The 23,246-nt window shown below is 36.2% G+C and overlaps 1 protein-coding gene across 3 annotated transcripts in view; it reads right to left on the bottom strand.

The window, feature by feature from the left end:
• SMAD4 (SMAD family member 4) overlaps positions 1-23,246 on the bottom strand; it is a 58,679-nt gene that overhangs the window by 14,483 nt on the left and 20,950 nt on the right. For 2 of the 3 annotated variants that reach the window (XM_002828226.6, XM_063716899.1), the window contains exons 5-10: positions 19,819-20,031; positions 16,565-16,684; positions 16,353-16,469; positions 14,897-14,947; positions 4,872-5,055; positions 3,294-3,462 (exon numbers count right to left, since the gene is read on the bottom strand). In XM_002828226.6, coding sequence (XP_002828272.1) covers positions 3,294-3,462; positions 4,872-5,055; positions 14,897-14,947; positions 16,353-16,469; positions 16,565-16,684; positions 19,819-20,031 — 854 coding nt within the window. The remainder of the gene's footprint in view (positions 1-3,293; positions 3,463-4,871; positions 5,056-14,896; positions 14,948-16,352; positions 16,470-16,564; positions 16,685-19,818; positions 20,032-23,246) is intronic. The other variant, XM_054537944.2, reaches the window with a different exon arrangement.

The following is a 23,246-nucleotide window of genomic DNA, read 5'->3' as shown; positions in this document are numbered from 1 at the left end:
TAAAATCTTAGTTAATATGAACAAATGAGATTTTTTTTAACTCCAAATATCTTGTCCAACAAGGTATTCATCTACTGTTCATGGCAAAAGTATGAGATCACTATTAAGATCTGTCCGAGACAGTGGTTTATCAAGTGATGACTTGTCTCACACCTTGGGGGCTTTTCAAAGGCCATCTGTACCAAAATATAAGTAAGTCTCAATATATTTATTTGATAACCAAGAAATTACACTTGCACGATTCCACATTATTTAAGCTCAATTGTTTTAAATACTACTCCATATCTGATTAAGTCTATAAATACTATCTGGCACACAGTATATATTCAATACCATAGTTCTCTATCCAGTCACTTTAAATTACATAAATAACACAAGAGACTTCTGAGTCAAGATGGGTAAGTGGGTATACATAATCACCTTCTCTCTCTGCTCCAACCACATACAAATAACAGAAAAACTATTTAAAATAGTCATCCTCTCCAAACTGATCATGAAATTCATATGGAAACAATCCATACATCCAAACTGATGATAAATAAAACCCACAGTGGAGAGCAGAGACTGAAGATAGGAGGTACTAGGGGTATACCAAGACCATAAACAAAGGGCAGGGGACAGGAATTTGACTTCTTGGAATAATATGGAGAGAGACAACAGCCAAACTCTCTGGGGGCTACAACTGGGCACCTGCCCATAAATCAAGTTCTGGTAAAATACAGCCAATTCAGAAGTACACCTAGGAATAAAGTATTTGCCCATGGCAGGGAAAAGTTTCAGAGAAATCTAGGCAATCAGGAATTAGGCCCCAAGCATACCTGCAGAATGGAACTCAATTTCCTCAGGAAACAAAGTCCCCCTACTTCCTAAATTTATAAGATTTGGTTCTGAGATGTGAATCCCAGATGCCAGGGTAAGGCAAAATTGCCACATAGGGTGAAGCAATGACAGGAAGAAAAAATAAATAATAAAATTAGTGAATTCTCTCAAAACAAACTTGGCCAACGAATACAAAATGGACTACAAAACATATAAGGAAATCCAAAGCCATTAAAAAATAATAACAAAAGGCCAGGCATAGTAGCTCACACCTGCAATCCTTGCACTTTGGGAGCCGAGCTGGGCTGATCACTTGAGGTCAGGAGTTCGAGACCAGCCTGTCCAACATGGTGAAACCCCGTCTCTACTAAATACAAAAATTAGCCAGGCATGGTGGCGCACACCTGTAATCCCAGCTACCGGAGAGGCTAAGGCATGAGAATCACTTAAACCCTGGAAGCAGAGGTTGCAGTGAGCCAAGATGGCACCACTGTACTCTAGCCTGGGCGACAGAGCAAGACTCTGTCTCAAAAATAATAATAATAAAGCATAAATAACCAATACAAAAATTACTTGTGAAAAAAACTGCAAAATACAAATAATTTCCACCTCACAGAGACAATTCCATTATACATACCACTCTAGACTTATGGGTACATATAAACAAATACAAATATCATGACATCATCTAACAAAAATGGGATCATAGTCTATGTATTGTCTATTTATTTATTTATTTTTGAGAAAGGGTCTCACTCTATCACCTAGTCCGGAGCACAGTGGCATGATCATGGCTCTCCGCAGCCTTGAACTGCTGGGCTCAAGCAATGCTCCCATCTCAGCCTCCCAAGTAGCTAAAACTACAGGCATGCACCACCACACCCAGCTAATTTTTTAATTTTTTTATAGAGATGGGGGGTATCACTTTGTGGCTCACATTGGTCTTGAACTCCTGGCCTCAAGCAATCCTCCAACCTTGGCCTCCAAAAGTGCTAAGATTACAGGCATGAGCCACTAAATCAGGCCTTATGTATTGTTTAATAACTAACTTTTCTATACACATGGATATCTTATCAATAAATATAATACTTTATTGTTTTATTCTATTGTTCTAACAGACTAAAACTATAACTGATGCTCTATTGTTGAAAATTTTAACAGGGAATTGATGCTAATTTATTAAGTGTAATAAACAGCACTGCGATTATGTTTTTCAGAAGTCTGTATAGATTTGCGAGTTACACAGGAGTATTTTATGAGTTACTCACATAGAAATATTTTATGAGTGACTATGCTGTTTGGAATTGGCTTTCAACGACTCCAGGAAAAAAAAGTTGGGGGAGAAACACATTAAAGATTGGTAAAGTGCTGATAATTGTTGCAGCTGGATGATAGGTACATGTGGTTTATTATTTTCTCTATACTTGGTATGTTTAAAAGTGTCATATAAAAAAATTCCAATGTTCTTTAACTGAACTGTAACTGGAAATGAGAAACTGGGTTTGCTGTTGTGAGGTAATCAGGCAATTCCATTTTTATAGATGCTATGGGGCTACATTATTTTTATCCTAAGCAACTTCCTGGTAATAAGTTATGAGATACAGTTAATTCCACCAATTTACAATCACTGACAATGAAAATGTTGAGGATGACGCAAAATTAAAAATATATTTAAGCTATCTAATTACAACTATCTTTCTCTTTCAAAACAGGTAATATTATAAAGTAAAATTCAAACAGGTTGAATATATAACTAGTGAAAAATATTTCAGGCTTATCAGGTTCTTAATTTGAAAAGCTATTAATTTTAGAATTCCCTTCCATAAAATCCTGAAGATTGGCTAAGATGAAAGTCCAGAGTCTGATTCTTACAAATTTCAAGTTACAGGAATACAACTTTAGAGGCTCCACTCAGTATTTTCAAGAGCCTTTGTATTACTCTAAAACATGTAACAGGCCTGGTGCAGTGGCTCACGCCTGTAATCCCAGCACTTTGGGAGGCCAAGTTGGGTGGATCACTTAAGCTCAGGAGTTCGAGACCAGCCTGGCCAACATGGTGAAACCCCGTCTCTACTAAAAATACAAAAAATTGCCAGGCACAGTAGCATGTGCCTGTAATCCCAGCTACTTGGGAGGCTGAGGCACGAGAATTGCTTGAACCCGGGAGGCGCAGGTTGCAGTGAGCCAAGATCACGCCACTGCACTCCAGCCTAGGCAACGAGAGCAAGACTCTGTCCCAAAAATAAATAAATAAATAAAATAAAAAATAAAACATGTAACAAATTGGCAACCATAAAACTAGATTACTGATAATGTCAATAAATGCCCTCAGAAAATGTGTTTTTTATACTCAAACACAATTTCTTATTACTTAATATATAAAACATGTTTCCATTCCTTCCACCCGGATTTCAATTCTTTTGACAACAAATAGAGCTTTAAGTCTAAAATATTCAAATAAAACTGTAACTAACCTTTATATATGCACTTGGGTAGATCTTATGAACAGCATCTCCAGGTGCACGCCCAGCTTCTCTGTCTAAGTAGTAACTCTGTACAAAGACCGCGTGGTCGCTAAGGCACCTGACCCAAACATCACCTTCACCTTTACATTCCAACTGCACACCTTTGCCTATGTGCAACCTTAGGAAGAAAAAAGAAATTACATTTTATCTTGATAAGTATTTTAAATTAAATTTTAGTTCAGATTGTATAGCATGCTTAATATTGAAAAATTAAAAATAAAGATCATATAAAACCAAAAGATAGCTATTAACATTTTTGTATATTTCCTTTTTTCTTTTCCTGTTCATATCTAATAATGATGCACATATTTACAACACTTACTATGTGTCAGGAGCATGTAGTATGAATTCTCATTAAACCCTTACAACTCAATAAGTACTATTATTCTCATTTTTTTAGATAAGGAAACTAAGGCATACTGTCCAAATTGATAGCCACTAGCCACATGTGACTATTTAAATTAAATTAAAACTAATTAGAAATCCGATTAGTCAATCATGTGAGCTATAATTTAAGTGCTCAATAGCTACATGTGGCTAGTGGCTACCGAACTGAACAGTGCAAATATAAATCATTTTCTTCATCACAGAAAATTCTATTAGCCAGAACTGGCTTAGAGGTTAGGTAATTTGCCAAAGTCACACAGCAAGAGACAGAGCCAAGATTATGTTCTTTAGCACACACATCCTTAAAGGCTGAGATCATACAGTAGCTAAAATGGTATGTTCCTGTAATATTTCATTGTAAGCATTTCCATTTCATTATATCAACTTTTTTTTTTTTTTTTCTGAAACAGAGTCTCGTTCTGTCGCCTAGGCTGGGGTGCAGTGGCACAATCTCAGCTCACTGCAACCTCCACCTCCTGGGTTCAAGCAATTCTCCTGTCTCAGCCTCCTGAGTAGCTGGGATTACAGGTGGACATCACCACATATGGCTAATTTTTGGTAGAGATAGGGTTTCACCATGTTGGCCAGGCTGGTCTCGAACTCCTGACCTCAAGTGATCTGCCCGACTCCGCCTCCCAACGTGCTGGGATTATAGGTGTGAGTCACCGCACCTAGCCTCATTATATAAACTTTTAAACATTTTAATGACTATATAAAAAAGGAAAAATTTATCATAATTTACTTAAACATTTCCCTTTTATTACCAATTTTTTTAACATTATAAGTAAAACTTTCAGAAACATGTTCTCATTTAATATTACTTCCTTTCAGTAATTTGTAGAAACGTATGATCACAGAAAATAAAATTTTCAAACTGAATTCCAAAAGGTATACTTACTATTCGAAACATAGAAACCTACTAACGTAAAAAAAGGCTACCTTTTATCATTATATGTTAAACAACAAAAACATCGACAATTAAGATCGAGTGCTTACAAATTCTGAATTTTCAACATGACCTTTATTCCTCTATTTATATTTAAGAACACATATAATGTACATGGGAAAACATAACCTTGAATAAAAGACAATGTACTATGCTCAATTTTTAAAGTAACTATCTGACTATACAATCAATACCTTGCTCTCTCAATGGCTTCTGTCCTGTGGACATTGGAGAGTTGACCCAAACAAAAGCGATCTCCTCCAGAAGGGTCCACGTATCCATCAACAGTAACAATAGGGCAGCTTGAAGGAACCTTAAATGTCTCTCCTACCTGAACATCCATTTCAAAGTAAGCAATGGAACACCAATACTCAGGAGCTATAGGAAATAAATGGGAAAGAACATCCTCCCATGAGAGAAAGATATAAGGCTTTCACTTGCACTCCACAACACAGTTTTTCCTAAAAGAAAGGGTGAAGGGAGGGGAGAGGGAAATGTAATGCACCCAAAACAACTGGATTAAAATAACATAATGCATTAAAAAGTAGAAATTTCCATGTCTTCTATTTTCTAGCTCAGTACCTAGCACTGTTCTTAAAACCCTAAAGTAATCTTTTTTTTTAATTTCCAAATACCACTTATCCTCAAGTCCTAAAAGTCATTTTTTAAAATCTGGAATTTGGTTCTTACCTCAAAGGACCAGGTCAACTGAGAATTTAAAGAACAGAAATAATCAGAATCTAAAATAAATTATTTTACCATGATGTTTCATTTGACTACACATATTCTCTATGTAGTCTCAACTTTTATTTTTTAAAAACACACTGACCCTAAGATGTATTCCAGGGAACTGTCCTTGAATAACATCAATTCATGACATATTTTTATAGATTCCCTAATTGAGAGAAAGTGCATAAGCAACTCAGCTATCCCATCCCTGAGTTAAGGTTAATTATACTCTAATCACACAGTTGTTGTACACACAGATTCTCAACTGTCTCTTGGGTAGAAGGTCATTTGTCCCATCTATGCCATAGCAAAAGATATTTTTAGTGAAGTCAGGTCATGTTAACTACCACAATTTTAACTTTGAAGATGTATTTAGTGTACTCATTTGAACAACAACATATAATTTTAAATCACTGGGGAAAAAGAGGTGCTACTTTGGTTTGCAAAGACAACTGATCAAGTATTTCTAATTTTTATTTGTACACAACAATTATTACATCAAGCCCAAATACATAAAAATTATTTGGCTTTCCTGTTTTAACTCATTTAACAGATATCTACAGAGTATCTAGGGATCTTTCTGGGCACTGCATACACAGTAGGAAACAAAACAGCTACAGTTCCTGTTCTCACAGAGGTGCAGGGGCAGACAAATAAGCAAACAAATAAAATAACTCAGATAACAATGAACACTGTGAAGAAAATAAAACAGGGCATGGAACAGCAGATGATTGGGAAGAGCACTTCAGACTGGATGGTAGGGGACATCCCATCTGAAAAGATGGGACCTGAATAACCTTTTATCTATGTGGAGACTGAACAGATTTCAGAGAGGAAGCAAAAGCAAAGACCCTAGGGTGGAAATGGGTTTGACATATTTAAAAGAAAGATTTATCTGTATCTCAATAAGCTGTTTATGAACTTTAAACTAGAATTTGAAGCAATAAAACTTTCAACAATCTTACTTTCAACAAAGTTACTTAGAATGACAAAAAAGAAACCCAGATCTTACGGAAAAAAAAATAACCTAAAATGAAGTATGATTGATGCTTAAAATTTTTTAAAAAAGAAAACAACTTGTAAAAGCTATGTACCCTAATTACTTTTCAAAATGCTGCCAAGCAATAAAATACTTTCCAATGCAATGAGGAGTTACCAAAACAGATCACATGAAGACTGGATAATTCAAAAACTTAAAAACTCAAATGTTTTGCCATGTCACTCTAATGAACTCGTCACAAAGATAAATATTTGTTTAAATATATTTCATTATGATTAGAACATAAAAACCAGTGATACACTAAGCGTCTTCACTGAGTGTCTTCTTAAAAACGAGTTTTGAAGTATTTATGAAATTATTTTCAGCCGGCCATGGTGGCTCATGCCTATAATCCCAGCACTTTGGGAGGCCAAGATGGGCAGATCACTTGAGCCCAGGAGTTCAAGGCCAGCCTGGGCAACATGGCAAAACCGCATCTCTACGAAAAATAGAAAAATTGGCTGGGCGTGGTTGTGTCCATCTGTAGTTCCAGCTATGCGGGAGGCTGAGATGGGAGAATCACCTCAGCTCTGGGAGGTCAGGGCTGCAGTGAGCCATGAGAGTGCCACTGCACTCCAGCCCAGGCCACAGAGTGAGACCCCGTCTCAAAAATCAAAAAACAAACAAACAAAAAATTATCTATAGAAAATGTAATGTGAAGGTATCACATTATGCTATGGACAAGAAACTTCAGCAAACAACTGATAGGTACACTGGTTAAACCAAAACTACAGAGATTGTCTAAGACAACCATTACCCAATGTTTTGGCGGCCAAAAAAAACACAACAAAAAAACAGTAACAACACTTAAAAGTGGTCTTTACACAATCAGTCCAAATGTTAAATTTTGTTTTAAACAAGTATTTATAAAACTAGGTAAAAAGAAAATGAGAGCCAGGCACAGTAGATCACGCCTATAATCCCAGCACTCTGGGAGGCCAAGGCAGGCGGATCACGAGGTCAAGAGATCGTGACCATCCTGGCCAACATGGTGAAACCCCGTCTCTACTAAAAATACAAAAATTTAGCTGGGCGTGGTGGCACACACCTGTCGTCCCAACTACTCGGGAGGCTGAGGCAGAAGAATCGCCTGAACCCAGGAGGCAGAGGTTGCAGTGAGCCGAGATGGTGCCACTGCACTCCAGTGTGGTGACAGAGTGAGACCCCGTCTCAAAAAAAACAAATGAGATCCAAGTACATACATTTCCTGGTTTATACTGAAGGATACTAACCAGAAGCAAAGTTCCATAGTAAGCAATGTTTTTTCTGTTAGTCAACTGGGGCGGGGGGGGTGGGATGGGAGTTTTATAGCCTCCATGTTTAAGAAAAATATATGTTTTTTGGGAGGAGGAGGGAGATGGGGGTCTCACTCTCTTGCCCAGGCTAGAGTGCAATGGCACGATTACAGCTCACTGCAGCCCAAGCTGTCCTAAGCTATCCCAGGCCCAAGCTATCCTCTCACCTCAGCCTTCCAAGTAGCTGGGAATACAGGTGCAGGCCACCATGCCTGGCTAATTTTTTAAATTTTTTGTAGAGATGGGGTTGGGTCTCCCTATGATACCCAAGCTGGTCTTGAATTCCTGGGCTCAAGTGATCCTCCTGCCTTGCCCTCCCAATGTGTTGGGATTACAGGTGTGAGCCACCACACCGGGCATGAAAAATGTAGTCTTATCATCATTATTTACAACACCCACAACCGCACCTAAACTTAACTTTATTATTTCCTACTCACCAAAATAATTGTTTTTGTCTTAATAGTTCAGATACTATAAAACAGCAATGGTTACCTAAAGCTGCACTCTGAACAGGTTTAGTTTGAGTTGACACGCTAGTACTGGGAAGAAATGTTTTAAGAGACTTGAGAATGAAAAGAAACCGGCATAGGAGAGTTGCACTACCGATCAGTGATTTAAAAAGGCCTAGGAAAGCAAAGGTAAGGGGACTACCACTTATGAGGACGGAGAAGGCTAGAGCTAATCTAAGTGAGTCCCAGCAAATCTGGCAGTACTGAGATACAAAACACTATGTGAAAAACTTTCTTACTCCACTCTCAATTTGCTAAACAGTCAGAAGGGATCATTCTTATTTTAAAAACAGGGGATGGTAATAGGAAACACCTATTAAACTTTTCTAGAATCTCTTCACTCTTTTGCCCCCGAGGACTAATGCCATATAATGACAACTCTGCAGTTCTCAAAACTAGCATCAACAGAAGGCTGGAATTATTCAACACTGAGTGGGCTTTCTGAATGCCTCAACTCATTTGAAAGGGAGTAAGACAGTTATGTGATAACTTTGATATTTTTATATTTTTTGCTCCTAAATTAGTGAAGTTAAGCCAGTCTCATGAAGCCCAAAACTGCTCATCACTGGCCAAAGAAAAGATTTTAAAAGACTAAGTTAACAAAAAAAATTTTTTACGATGAAAAAACTTATCTAAATATTTTTTGTAATGGGGAAATTATAAAGCACAGTCTTATCAAATAAATGTTGTTAAATTAAAATGAAAGATTTAAGTCTCCAAGGTATTATCTTCAATTTTTTGTTTTCAGAATTATTATGTATTTTTCTGAGACCCAGGCTGGAATGCAATGGTGCAATCATGGCTCACTACAACCTTGAACCCCCTGACTCAAGTGATTCTCTCACCTCAGCCTCTAGAGTAGCCGAGACTACAGATGCACACCACCATGTCTGGCTAATTATTTGGTACTTTTTTGTAGAGACGGGGTCTCGTTATGTTGCCCAAGCTGGTCTCAAACTCCTAGGCTCAAGCGATCCCCTGGCCTGGGCCTCTGAGAGTGCTGGGATTATAGGAGTAAGCCAAAGTGCTCTGCCTATCTTCAATATTTTAAATAAAAATAAAGTCATTCCAAACAAAGTATAAAGATTTGCTTAAAGCACCTAAGTGACTCATTATGAATTATTACCTTTATTATTTAGATCTGAATGAGATGCCCTGTGAGAATCTTTTATAAATACAAAAAGGTACTCTCCAAAGTCTAGAGCACACCTGAAGTTGAAAATTTGTGGGTTTCAAATCCATTTGTGAATTTTAACAAAATAACCTCAGACACTGAAGAAATCTTTCACTTTAATTTGCAATCAATATTCAATTTGATGAATATATCTCAGCTTTAAGAAAAAGTAGAAACAGTAAGTTGGCAAAAAAGAAATGAGGTGATTAAACTTTTCCAAAGACAACACATGGAATCACCAAGTATGTTGCCTATCTGAAATCTTTAACATCAAGGTAATTACGACCAATCTTTATTATTTTCATTTTATACAACTGTATCACCTATTTCCTAAAACATTTATGTATCTTCAAAAATAATTTCTCAAAATAAATTTACAATATATTATTGATGATTTTTACACATATAAAAGATTCAAAGGTATATTTCCTGTTTAAATAGTTCTACATCTATGGTAGAATATTTTAGCATTTCTTAATCAGGCCTTAAGGGCCTACATTAACCATATACCTACACAAATTTTTAAACTTTGGTTTCTTTTCTACATTAAGCAAGGATAGCAGACATGTGAACTAGTAGCTATAATTTAGTACGATTATAAAGTACTAGGTAGCAGGGAACAAGGGATTAGGAAAGGCTTCCCATCAGTAGTGTACTTGAGCTGGATCTTCAGAGTTCACCACATTTGGGAGGATAGAGGTGCATGGGACCCAGCATTCACGATGACCCCCAGCATTCACGATGACTCCCAATGATTCTCACCTCCTGATATTCACATCCTTGTGTAGTCCCCTCCCATATAACATGAACTCTTACAGATACGATGATGTAACTTCTGAGGCTAAGTATTAAAAGACACCGAGGCTCTGTCTTACTCTCTCCTGATCACTCGTTAGCTGTCATATTATAAGGATATTCAAGCAGCTCTACAGAGAAATCCACAAGAAGAGAAACTGGAGCCTCCTGCCAAAGAGAAAACTAACTTGCCAGATATGTCAGTAAACCACCCTGAAAGTGATTCCTTTAGCCTCCGAAAAAGCCTCCAGATGATGGCAGCCCCAGCTGACAACTTTAGTGCAACCTCATGAGATCCTGAGCCGAAACCACCCAGCTAAGCCATATGTAGATCCCTACCTATAGAAACTAAGTGATATAACAAATTGTTACTGTCTCAACTTGCTAAGTTTGGGGTAATTTGTTGTGGAATAGATAACTAATATAGAGTATGAGAAAAAAGCAGAGGGATGATATACCTAGGTTAAAGCATCAAGAGATGAGGCTAGAGAAGCACACAAGGACCAGGACCAGAGATTCTTTTCTGCCTAGCTAAGGAATTTGGACTTTATCCTACGGCCAAGCATTGAGTAGGGGAATAAGTTCTTGAGCAAAGAAATAACTAGATTCAAATTTTAAAATAAATACCCAGTAGCAGTAGAGATAAGAGTTGAGGAGGAGGGTACTAGAACTGGAAGCTCTCCCAACAGGGAAATCAGTTATAGTATTCTTGAAACAGTACAAAAGGAGAAATGAAGAGGAACAGTTGTGAGATAGAACTCCTCAAGGGCCCATTAGTATCCACAGCCAAAGACCATCTGGGTTCTACCTGCTGACTCCATTAAAGGTGTACACGCAGAGCAAATCCTCTGCGGCAACTACCTTGACAGAGACCTTTTCAGGATCAGCCTCACCATTAAATCACTTCCTTATTCTACTCAAAGATAGAGGCCCATAGTGAGACACGGTTTCTTAAAAAGAAAAAAAAGAAAAAAAAACAGTAAGAGGCTTTAATGTCAATGCATACTACTACAAATGCATAGCCTCAAATAGTTAATGCTATTTTCTAACCAGGAGATGTTGGGCTTAAACACCAGTTCTACCATGAAAAGAATGAATTAAATCTACCAAGAGGCCAAAGGCAACTGCTGAAGAGGTCCAAATGACTAGCTAAATGCCACCAGCGCTATACCCACCTATGATTCTATCCAGGGTAGGTCTTTCCTCAGAGCCTTGATTATCCTCACTGCTGCAGACTATCTCCCACCAAGCTATATGAACACTAAGCTCCCTAAATTGCCAGGAGCCACTAATGACTCTTAAGGATAGCCAGCAAAAATTCTCATTCTTCAGACCCTAGATTTTCCCGTTGTCACAATACATTCACACACAAATCAAGATCCTGATACAGTAATTCCATTTATATAATTTAAAAAACAAGTAGGCCAGGCGCAGTGGCTCACGCCTGTAATCCCAGCACTTTTGAGAGGCCAAGGCGGGCAGATCAAGAGGTCAGGAGTTCGAGACCAGCCTGACCAACATAGTGAAACCCCGTCTCTACTAAAAATACAAAAATTAGCCGGGCGTGGTGGCAGGCGCCTATAGTCCCAGCTACTCGGGAGGCAGAGGCAGGAGAATGGCATGAATCCGGGAGGCAGAGGTTGCAGTGAGCCAAGTCGTGCCACTGCACTCCAGCCTGGGTGACAGAGCAAGACTCCGTCTCAAAAAAAAAGCAAGTAAAGCCAGATTACTAGACTGTTTAGGGATGTATTCATCACTTTAAAAGAGCATAAAAGGGCCGGGCATGGTGGCTCATGCCTGTAATCCCAGCATTTTGGGAGCCGATGGGGCAGAGATCACTTGAGGCCAAGAGTTCGAGACCAGCCTGGACAACATGGTGAAACCCTATCTCTACTAACAATACAAAAATTAGCCAGGCATGGTGGCGGGCGCCTATAATCCCAAATCCCAGCTACTCGGGAGGCTGAGGCAGGAGAATGGCTTGAACCCAGAGGTGGAGGCTGCAGTGAGCCGAATTGTGTGACTGCACTCTAGCCTGGGTGACAGAACAACAGTTCATCTCAAAATAAATAAATAAAAATTTAAAAAAATAAATAAAAGAGCAAAAAAAAGTGATATCCCTAAAAAACAGGACAGTAGCTACCTCTGGGGAGAAGGAAAGAGAAGGTTTTGACAGAGACAAAATTCATGGGGTAGGAGGGTTTCTGGGATGCCATAATGTTTTAGTTCTCAATCTGTGTAGTGGTTACATGAGTATTGGTTTTAGTGATGTCAGACTATATACTTACTTGTGTTATGTACTTATCTGTATATTACATTTCTCAAAAAAAAAAAAAAAGTTTATGAAAAGGCTAGATCCCTTGACCTGCAAAAATGTTTAAAATCACAACACACAATATAACACAGAAAATCCGCTAAAGAAGATAATAAATATATATTGTTAAAAGAATGCTTCTGCCCCACTAACATCACCTTTTTCCTAACCAGAACAAGTATTTGCCTCTTAAATCAGCAAAAAGTTTATTAAACTATGACATCTACTGCTAGCCAGCACAGTAACACTGGTTCTCACACTCTGGTGTCACTGTAATATTGCCTTTTGATCTAGAAATTCTATAAATTTCTTAAACTAAAATATGAGAAAAGTTATAAACACAAAGATGTTCCCTTCTATTTTTTTAAACAGCTAGAAGAAAAATTAAACCAACATAATCAATAACAGAACATTTACAAAAAGAAAATTATGTAGACCTATTTAAGAATTGCATGTTACCCTTTAAATTAATCATTATGGGCGCTGTGTTTATGTTTTTAAAAACCTTTACTGGAAATATACACTAAGATATTTACATATAAAACTATTATATAGGATTTGCTTCAAAATAATATAGAATGAAGAAAGAGTGAGTATGAATGAAACAAGATTGGTCATTAGTTGATAATGGCTGAAACTGAAGAATGAGTACAATGGGGGAACTTCCTGTATTATTCTGGTATGCTTAAAATTCTTTATGCTTGACTTATACACAGTGGAGTACTATTCAGCCATAAAAAATAATGCGATTCAGTCACTTGCGACAACATGGATAGAACTAGAGGTATTATGTTAAGTGAAAGAACCCAGGCAAAGAAAGACAAACATCACATGTTCTTATTTATGGTATCTAAAAATCAAAACAATTGAACCCATACAGACAGAGAGTAGAAGGATGGTTACTAGAGGCTGGGAAAGGTAGTGGGGGATTGGGGGAAGGTGAGGATGGTTAATAGTACAAAAAGTAGTTAGAATGAATAAGGTCTAATATTTTACAGCACAACAGAGTGACTGTAGTCAATAATTTAATTGTACACTTTAAAATAACTAACAGAGTATAGACTGTAACACAAAAGATAAACGCTTGAGGGGATGTATACCCCATCTTCCATGATGTAATTATCATGCATTATATGCCTGTATCAAAACATCTCATGTGCCCCATAAATATATACATCTCCTATGTACCCACAAAGATTAAAAATAAAATCATTTAAAAATATATTTTTAAAATTTTTCAAGCTTGGTATGGTGGCCCACGTCTATAATCCCAGCACTTTGGGAGGCTAAGGCAGGAGGATCACTTGAGGCTAGGTGTTCAAAACCAGCCTGGACAACATAGCAAGATCCCATCTCGGAAAAAAATTTAAAAATAAATAAATAAATAAAATTATTAGCAGGAGGATTGCTTTAGCCCAGGAGTTTGAGACCAGCCTGAGCAACATGGTGAGACCCTGTATCTACTAAAATACAAACATTAGCCAGGCATGGTGGCCCCTGCCTATAGTCCCAGCTACTCTAGAAGCTGAGGTGAGAGGATCGCTTGAGACCAGGAGATCAAGGCTGTAGTAAGCTGAGATCATGCCACTGCACTCCAGTTTGGGCGACAGAGCCAGGCCCTGTCTCAAAAATAAACAAGTAAAAATAAAAATATAATTCTTCATAATAATTTTCTTTTAATTAGGAGGAAAACTGAGTTTATGGTTTCCAAAAAATTAAGGTGATTAGTTGAAGTAATATATTTGCATCTTTTTATGCCAAGAAAAACAGATACGAAGGGATAAGAAAAAAATTGAAAATCTATGTTTGTGTTACAAGGGACTTTCAGTATTTTATTTTCAAGTGTTTTCTGTTTTATTACCTCTATAGTTTCAAAAACTATACACAAACTTTGAACTGAAGAAAGCTACTTAGCTATTTACTCTTTTGCATACAATTTAATCAAATAGTTTCTAAATTCCAGTTAACCAGAGATCCTGAATAGAGTGAATTATTTTTCTTTTCAGCATGTACTTAAGATTCTTTCCTGGCTTTTTAAGCTACAGTTTTACAGCTGTTCTATTTTGAAACCTAGTTTTATTCTGCTGCATATTTATGTATTAAATGCTGAAGCCAGCATTTCTGTAATTCTCATTTTAGCTGAAAAGATAGTTCTTTTCTTTTGGGGACAGTTAAACTGAATAAAATATGGACAGTCTATGTGTGACTATATTGACTACTCACACTATTGATTAACTCATGTCATGATGAGTATTGTACTTATCTGAGAAGTGACCCCATAATTCTATTAAAGCCTGTGTTTGTGCGTTTCAATCACCACTAAATCAATCTAAACACAGGAAATCAATTTTGAAATACACTTACCAGGATGATTGGAAATGGGAGGCTGGAATGCAAGCTCATTGTGAACAGGCCCTAAAGAAAAGACAACAAAAATTCCATTTTTATTTATTAAAAGTTGTCTAATGCTAAAACTTTCAGTAAATCTTACTTAAATATAACTATTATAGGTTAGGAATTGTTTAAAACAAGCTTATGCAATGTCTAAGAACTTAAAAGTGTACAACAAGCAAATAGTCTTAAACTATTAATACTTTCATGGATATTTAATAACTAACATTTTAGTGCTATCTGCCAAGTGCTATTATTACACAATTTACACATTTTATATCCAATATTTAATACAGATCATAAATGAATTATTCATGTAACGTCCAATACAGTACAATTTATAATGCAATGTATAATAATAAACTGTTACGTCTATTCTAAAAACAAGTGCTTATGTTAAGGATGTTTATTTAATGGAATCATAGCTAACATAATTGAAAACTTGTAATGTGTTAAGACATTGTGCTAAACACCTCACATAAATTATTACGTTTACTTCTTACAAACACCCCTTGAGGTAGATACTACTATTATTACTCTTGAGGCTTAATGAGGTGAAATAACTTGTCAACAGTCACACAGCCTATTAAAGGTCCAAACCCAGCACCCTTCAACACTATGACGGCCTAGACAGCCATTAAAAATTACATTCTCTTAAGAAATGGAAAAAATAGTAACATAACTGAAAAGAAGCAAGATATATACAATACACATAGAGTAGGAGCCCCCTGTCAATTTACATATACCTGTTTATAGGACTGGAAGGAAAATAACAAAATATTAGAAGTGGCTGTTTTTGAGTAGCAGGATTCAGGGTAATTTTGCTTTTCTTATTTAAACTTTTCTATATTTTCTAATTTTTCTTTGGTACTATTAATATTATAATGAGAAGAAAGGGATTTAATGTATATAAAAGAGTTATACTCTTGATTTTACTAAGCCATATGAACAATGCTCCTATTCTACCTGAAACTACAGGCTATCTGTAGGGTATTCCTCCCAATCATGCCAGCACAGAGTTATCTATAGATTCAACATTATCCAAAGTACACTGAATACTATGCTGAGGGAAACCTTGAGAACTTAGCGCTCAAAGGGTTTCAATCCATTATGCGTGGATATACAAGACACAGATGAGATCTAAGAACATATACAAAGCAAACAAACAAATGAATGGAAATCAATGTGATGTTAATGAAACATTAGCAACAGAGAAATAAATGTATTTAGCAAACATCACTCCTCTAAAATAAAAAGGTAGGATAACTATGAAAAATAATACTGTTTACAAAAAATACTGAAAAGCACTATTTAATGAAACAAAATCACAGGATGAATAAAAGATGTAAAAACATTTTTAAAAAATAGAAAACAAAGCCCTACCAAAAAAAAAAAAGAACTAGCCCTTACAACAAAAACAAGAGCTTACAGTAATGTCCGGGATGGGGCGGCATAGGCGGGTGGTGCTGAAGATGGCCGTTTTGGTGGTGAGGCAAATTAGGTGTGTATGGTGCAGTCCTACTTCCAGTCCAGGTGGTAGTGCTGTCTAAAAATTAAGGCCCACATGGGTTAATTTGCTTTTATAAAGGCTGCCTACTTTTTTCTCAACTATTTAAAAGATTTTTTAAAGTATGTACATACTATGATGGTAAGTAGCTGGCTGACCAGTAAATCCATTCTGCTGCTGTCCTGGCTGAGGCCCTGATGCTATCTGCAACAGTCCTTCACTATGGCTGCCCCCCAGTATACTGGCAGGCTGACCTAGAGGAACAAGAAGACATTAACATGGTACATTCATAGATGTCATCTTATGATTTCATATACTAAATGAAGGACCAATTTTATCTGATAATGCACAACTATAAAGATGGGCAAAAAGTGTAACTCACCCATGGCCTATCAGGTAAAAAACCTACAGTCATCTATAAAGGCAAACTTTAACTTGAGGAAGCTCAAAATTATTCCATTTTAGGTAATGTCTAACTAATTGTAGTGGCTTATTTCTTCACAAACATATTTCAAATGCCAGCAAAACACCACTGTATGTCTGGCCTATCATATTAACTTCTTCAGAGGTATGTCAGTTCATCCTGGCCACTCCATCCACCTCTCTCTCTGGACCTTTCTAATTAGGACCCCAAAAATCCAGGCTCAAGAAAATGTTGAAAACTGAAAAATTAACCATTATCAGCACTGGTACTAGTAATGGCAGAATGCTAGGGTTTGACAGAGAAAAGCAGAGCAGAAAATTATTTTAAATAGGATGTGATAGTGAAGATGAGGAAGTTAAAAAGATCTAGCTCTGCTGTCCAATCAATATACCATTTACTGGTTAAAAACAAACAAAAAAACTATCAGTCTACTTTCAAATTTTTTCAAGAGCTTTTATAAACCAAGAATCATTTCTTTTCAAGAACACCATCATATTCCCAGATGTACAAGAAATTAGTTGCCCTCTCTGTATGTAACATACCAAGAGAATCAAGCTTCTCTTGGCTTCTATTCTAGTCAAAAACCATCCTATGATATTGCTTACTGTCCTATATTTTTAAGGCTTTTTTTTTAAAGTGGAAATTTGGTTTCTTAAAGAGCATTAAGTCGACTGTTTATCCTATTTGGAAAGCATTAAATTTATAATTATTTATAACTGGCATCATCTCATTCTTTTCTAAATGGGAGTATAATCAGATGGAAGAGAGTAACATGTCACCATTGCTCAAAGTATCAAAGAAAAGGAATATTTTTCTTTTCTTTACATATCACATTTCCTTAAAGCTAAGAATTACAAAACCAAAAGCTAAAGAGAATATTTCAATACTCCCCAAATTATTTATCTGTAAAAATGACATTTTAGCAACCTCCCTTCCTACTCATCCCCCAGATTCTGCAAGTTATCTTTAAAGGTTAATTATGGTTTTTTCATGTTTTTAACAATTCTACAGGCAATACTCTTAGCTAACTTACAAAAATTGTCATTAACTACACAGGATAAATTATTTTAATTTACAGGTATTTAAAAGGAAATTCTTAAAATATTCAGGTGTCAAAAGAACATAAATTGTAAAGTGACTCACTGTAGTTATCCATACTGAATACTTCCCTTATACAATTCTAAGTATGTAAAATAAAGTTAAACAATATGACTAAATCAGCTCACGTAAAATAGCCTTTCAAATCTTCTATTTTAGTTCAACTTCTTTTCTTTCATTTAATTTTATCAGTATACTTTTTGAGATCTAAGGGAACCCTCTTTTTTTTTTTGGAGACGGAGTCTCGCTCTGTCGCCCAGGCTGGAGTGCAGTGACTCGATCTCTGCTCACTGCAAGCTCCGCCTCCCGGGTTCATGCCATTTCTCCTGCTTCAGCCCCCGGAGCAGCTGGGACTACAGGCGCATGCCACCACATAAGGGAACATTTTGATACAAGTTCTAAAACTTACAGTATTTACAGTATTCTATTATTAAAATCTACCCAATAAATACCAGTATAAAATTAGCTGCATTTCATTTCTATCACTTTTTCTAACCTTTCAATAGGATTCAACCTCAGGAAACAACACAGGCAAAATGAAGTCACTTTAGTAAGCACTGACAAAGGCACAGAAATTCAATCTCCAGATAATATAAACAGAAGTAGGTAGCTGTGCTCTAGCACTCATCTACGTTCAAGTGGCTATAATGTACCTTCTTTTATTTTCTATCACTACCCACTGTTTGTCAACCATATTCCTAATTTGGTAAATAAAAAGTAGACAGATTAATAGAAGCACCAAGTGATTAAGGATCTGGGTTCTCAAGTGCTTAACCTACATGACCCATTTAGAATATGCTGCCTATAGTGAGACTGTCATCTTTTATATAGCAAACCAAAAACATATTGTTTGAAGTGGTGTAATGAATTAAAGAGGGGAAATTTTGGTATACTTCACTTGAAAACTCACAATTACAGAAATCAGTCCCCCATTTATTCCAAAGATCAAAATTTCTATGTTGAATCTAATCTGATAGTAAAGCAAAAAGAATAATGGTACTTTCGGTAGCAACTAACACAGTATTAGCCCAGAGCTGTCAAAAGTCTATTCTGATGTGGGTTTACATAAATTCTTTTAGTAACTGCATGCAACTAACACCATACACATGCCAAGACAATGCTCTATGATTAATTGAAAAAAAAAAAAGAAAAAAAAGCTACTTCATTTGCCAAGCAGCAAACTATCAAACCTTTGGTTACTGTGAAAATAAGTAACAGAACCAGGTCATATGATCAGGCCCCCAAAAACCTGAACCTAGCAGCCCCTCTGCCTCCTATGACATGGCAGAAAAGAAGGATCTTTCTGAAACAGATTTTTTTTAAAAATATATACATATATTTTAAAAAGAGATATAGAAGTTAGCTTATATCAAAACTGATTTAATTACTTAATGTCTATCTTGAGCAATATATAACAAATTTGTCAAGATCCCTTTGCACAGTGAGAAAATCAGACAACTACTATAAGGTAATATTGTCCCAGAAAAAACAAAATAAGAACACTGCATTAAAAGAAAGGTTGCAATTCCATTAACACAGACCTTCATAAACATCTTGGATCAAAACTACTTGTTAATTATTTAAATATTTCTCCAAAATCTATCTGGGAGCTTAAGAGGCTACTTACTCCTACACGTAATAGTGAAGTACAAATCAGATCATTAATTTAAATCAATATTATAATCAAAGCCATTACTTAAATTCCAAGTGATTGTGCACACCTGTTTAATACCTGTTTACCTATGAAAAATACTATAGTTACTTTTAATGTTTACTTACTTGGAGTTTTCCCCCAAGGGACTACACATAAATAAGCAATGATTAGGAAAACTCAACTTGCTGACTACATCTGATTCTAGAACTCACTTGTGGAAGCCACAGGAATGTTGGGAAAGTTGGCAGTGCTGGTAGCATTAGACTCAGATGGGGCTAACAGAGCTGGGGTGCTGTATGTCTCTGTCGACGCACGATTACTTGGTGGATGCTGGATGGTTTGAATTGAATGTCCTTCAGTGGACAACGATGGCTGTCCCTCAAAGTCATGCACATATTCATCCTTCACCATCATACTTGATGGAGCTATATAGAAAATTAAACATATTTTAAATTTTTATAAGCTTCTATTCCCAGAAAAAAAAAAAATCTTATTAGCAAGTAATATAATAACATCTAAAATCAATTACAGTGTAAATTACTAACTTTAATTCAGAATTTTTTCATATTATTTTAAAAGCATACTACTTTACCAGCAAAAGTCATTTATTCAGCGGTAACAGCATCAGATATATTTTATCAATCAATCTGACTCTCAAATTTGAAGCTAGTCTATGTTCCAACAGCCTCCAGCAACAATCCTAAAAAGGTACTCCTCAGTTTCTTGATAAACCTAGAAGAATAATCACCTAAATACATAAGGCAGGCAAAAACCGAATGGCTGGAAAATGTGTGTCCAGCTGAGAAACACAATTATTCGGTCTAAATCGAGACTGAGTATTTAACTATATCTTTTTGCTAATTTCACACTGTGGAGATATGAGTGGGATCTGATAGATATCCAATCCCAGGATCTAGAATTATTGTTAAGCAACATATTCTTTAAAAATGAAGTGTACTGAATGTAATGTCCCCTATAGATTTAGAACCAAACGGAAAAATTCTAAATGAAAAGTCAAAATGAAATTTCCCTATAGAAACCCAACCCAAATAAGAGTATTTGATTAATATATGGTGTGAGAAAACTCAGTAATCAACATCTTTCACCTACGTGGTTACACCTTCATAAGCAAAGCTAGATTCCAGCTGATACAGCATAACATCTTTCCATAAACAAAACCAGGAAATAGTTTGCTCTGCTGTATGAAAAAAAGAAAACTGAAACTGAACTGCATTAATAATGTTAATTCTCTGCCCAGAACCTTCCCATTTGTTTTTAGGTTATTGTTTTAAGGTTTGCTTTTTACCTTTAGCAACCAATCCTTTATTGCTTCTAAACTAACACTACTCCAGAACTTAACAATCCACTGAACTAATAGTAGGTTCTCTTCTTAAAGCAGTCAATTAGTAGACCACAAAAAGACATTCCTTTTCATTAAGAACCAGCATATCATCTCCCTTATCTTTCCCTATGTCAACCTTTGAAAAAAATCTACTACATGTAAATATCAGTTAAGTTACATAGGTACTTTTTATTAAATTGAGACTAGTTCAAGGCAGTAATAATCATCCATTGTGCAAGTTTCTATGTACAACCTCTTAAAAACCTCTTAAGAAGTATGTTCATGCATCAAAAGTCATGAAAATGATATTCTGAAGACCTATAAATCTCATTCCAAAGTTCCTCTTTAGAAATTTTATGGAAACAAAAAGATCATCGAAAGGATGCTTAACAAATTATGTATCAATAAAAAAACTGAACACAACCACTCATCACTAACATTGGCCAAATTGTAAAAATAATAAAAAGAAAAAAATTGGCGCATAAAATTGGTATGTCTACACTTATTCAGCCTTATATTACACCCTTCAACAAAGTTCAATGATTTTCTTCATATAAATCCTGACATCTCTAATTAATTCCTGGACATTTTAGGTTTTTTGTTGTTATAATGACTGGGATCTTTTTACCGACTTACTGGTTTTGCTAGCTGATTTGAGGATACAACTGGTCAACTTGGTACTCACTGCTTTTGCTTTTCAGATGACTCTTCAGTTTAATCGGCAATCATAACATCTTTAAGTACCAACTGTATTCTGCTTTTAAACAGTTATGACCCATAAATCTTTCTTGCCTTAAATATGCTGGTTAAACTTCCCAAATGTAAGTTTGAAACTTCTACTCGTCTACAGATCTCTTTAACCCCAGATAATCTATAATAAATGTTTCTCAGGTAAAACTAAAGGTATCAACAAGGATAGAAGTCTGCAATATATTTTTGCCAAGAGAATCAAAGCAAGTTACAAAACACTATTGTACACTATGATCATATGCATGTTTAAAAAATCATATACTGTAAGTAAAAAAGCAAGGTCCAGAACAGTATGCGCAGTATACGTTTTGTGTAAGAAAGGAGGTATGTATTTTTTGCATATAGAAACCCTGGAAGGAAACACCAGAAACTAAAAAAAGTGATTACCTGAGGTAGGGGGGAATGGGGGCAGGGGTGGGAGCACTTCTTTTCACTGTATACCTTTTTATAGTATTTTGATTTATGGACCATGTATTGCCTATTCAAAAAAATAAAATTAAAAAAAACATATAGTATATATTTTTTAAAGTCCAGAAAAACAGATACCAAACTGTTAAATATTTCTCTTTATGGGCTAGCATTCAACAAATTCATTCACTGAAAAAATATTTCTTGAGCACTTCTGTTCCAGGTACTGTTCTAGTACTTGGGATATATCCATAAACAAAACAAATATCCCTGCTGTCATGGAGTTTGCAGTCTTTTGTAATATTTTTCCATTGTTTAAATATCTAATAGCAAGCACACATTACTCTGGCTCCTCCTAGTTGTCTATTCTTGGGCAAGTTCCTTCACCTCTCCAGGTAGCAGTCCCTTCATCTGTTAAAGTATAAATAATTCCACCTCCCATGTAGAAGTATCATGAGAATAATGACACAATACTCAGAAATCATTTAGCTCAGTCTGACCTGACACACGAGTACCCAGTGTTAGCTATTATTATTTAACCTATTTTTAGAGTAGTTATACACATATATAGTGATTATAAAATGTTCTAAGAGGACTGGGTGCAGTGGCTCATGCCTGTAATCCCAGCACTTTGGGAGGCTGAGACGGGTGGATCGCCTGAGGTCAGGAGTTCGAGACCAGCTGGCCAACATGGTGAAACCCTGTCTCTACTAAAAATACAAACAAAAAAAAAATGCTGGGCATGGTGGCGGACACCTGTAATCCCAGCTACTCAGGAGACTGAGGCAGGAGAATCACTTGAACTCGGGAGGCGGAGGTTGCAGTGAGCTGAGATCGCACCATTGTACTCCAGCCTAGGCAACAACAGCGACACTCCGTCTCAAAAAAGAAAAAAAAAATGTTCTAAGAGGGTCAAAGAATATAATCTCTATAGGTGACAAAAAAGCTGAAACCACTGGGCCCACCTTAGGTCTATATTCTTCATCATCACCAGCAGCCAGGACACAGCACCTATCTCATGGTATTATCACTCTCTTATTTACTTTTTCTCTCCTCCACTAGACTATAAGCTCACTTGAGTAGACAAAACATACCTTATTATCTTAGCATCCCTGGAACCTAACACAGTACCAGGCAATA

The sequence above is a fragment of the Pongo abelii genome, chromosome 17, assembly GCF_028885655.2.
Source record: "Pongo abelii isolate AG06213 chromosome 17, NHGRI_mPonAbe1-v2.0_pri, whole genome shotgun sequence".
In the NCBI taxonomy this organism is placed as follows: Eukaryota; Metazoa; Chordata; class Mammalia; order Primates; family Hominidae; genus Pongo; species Pongo abelii.
The sequence above is the reverse complement of the archived record's forward strand: the minus strand, read 5'-3'. Positions and strand labels throughout refer to the sequence as shown.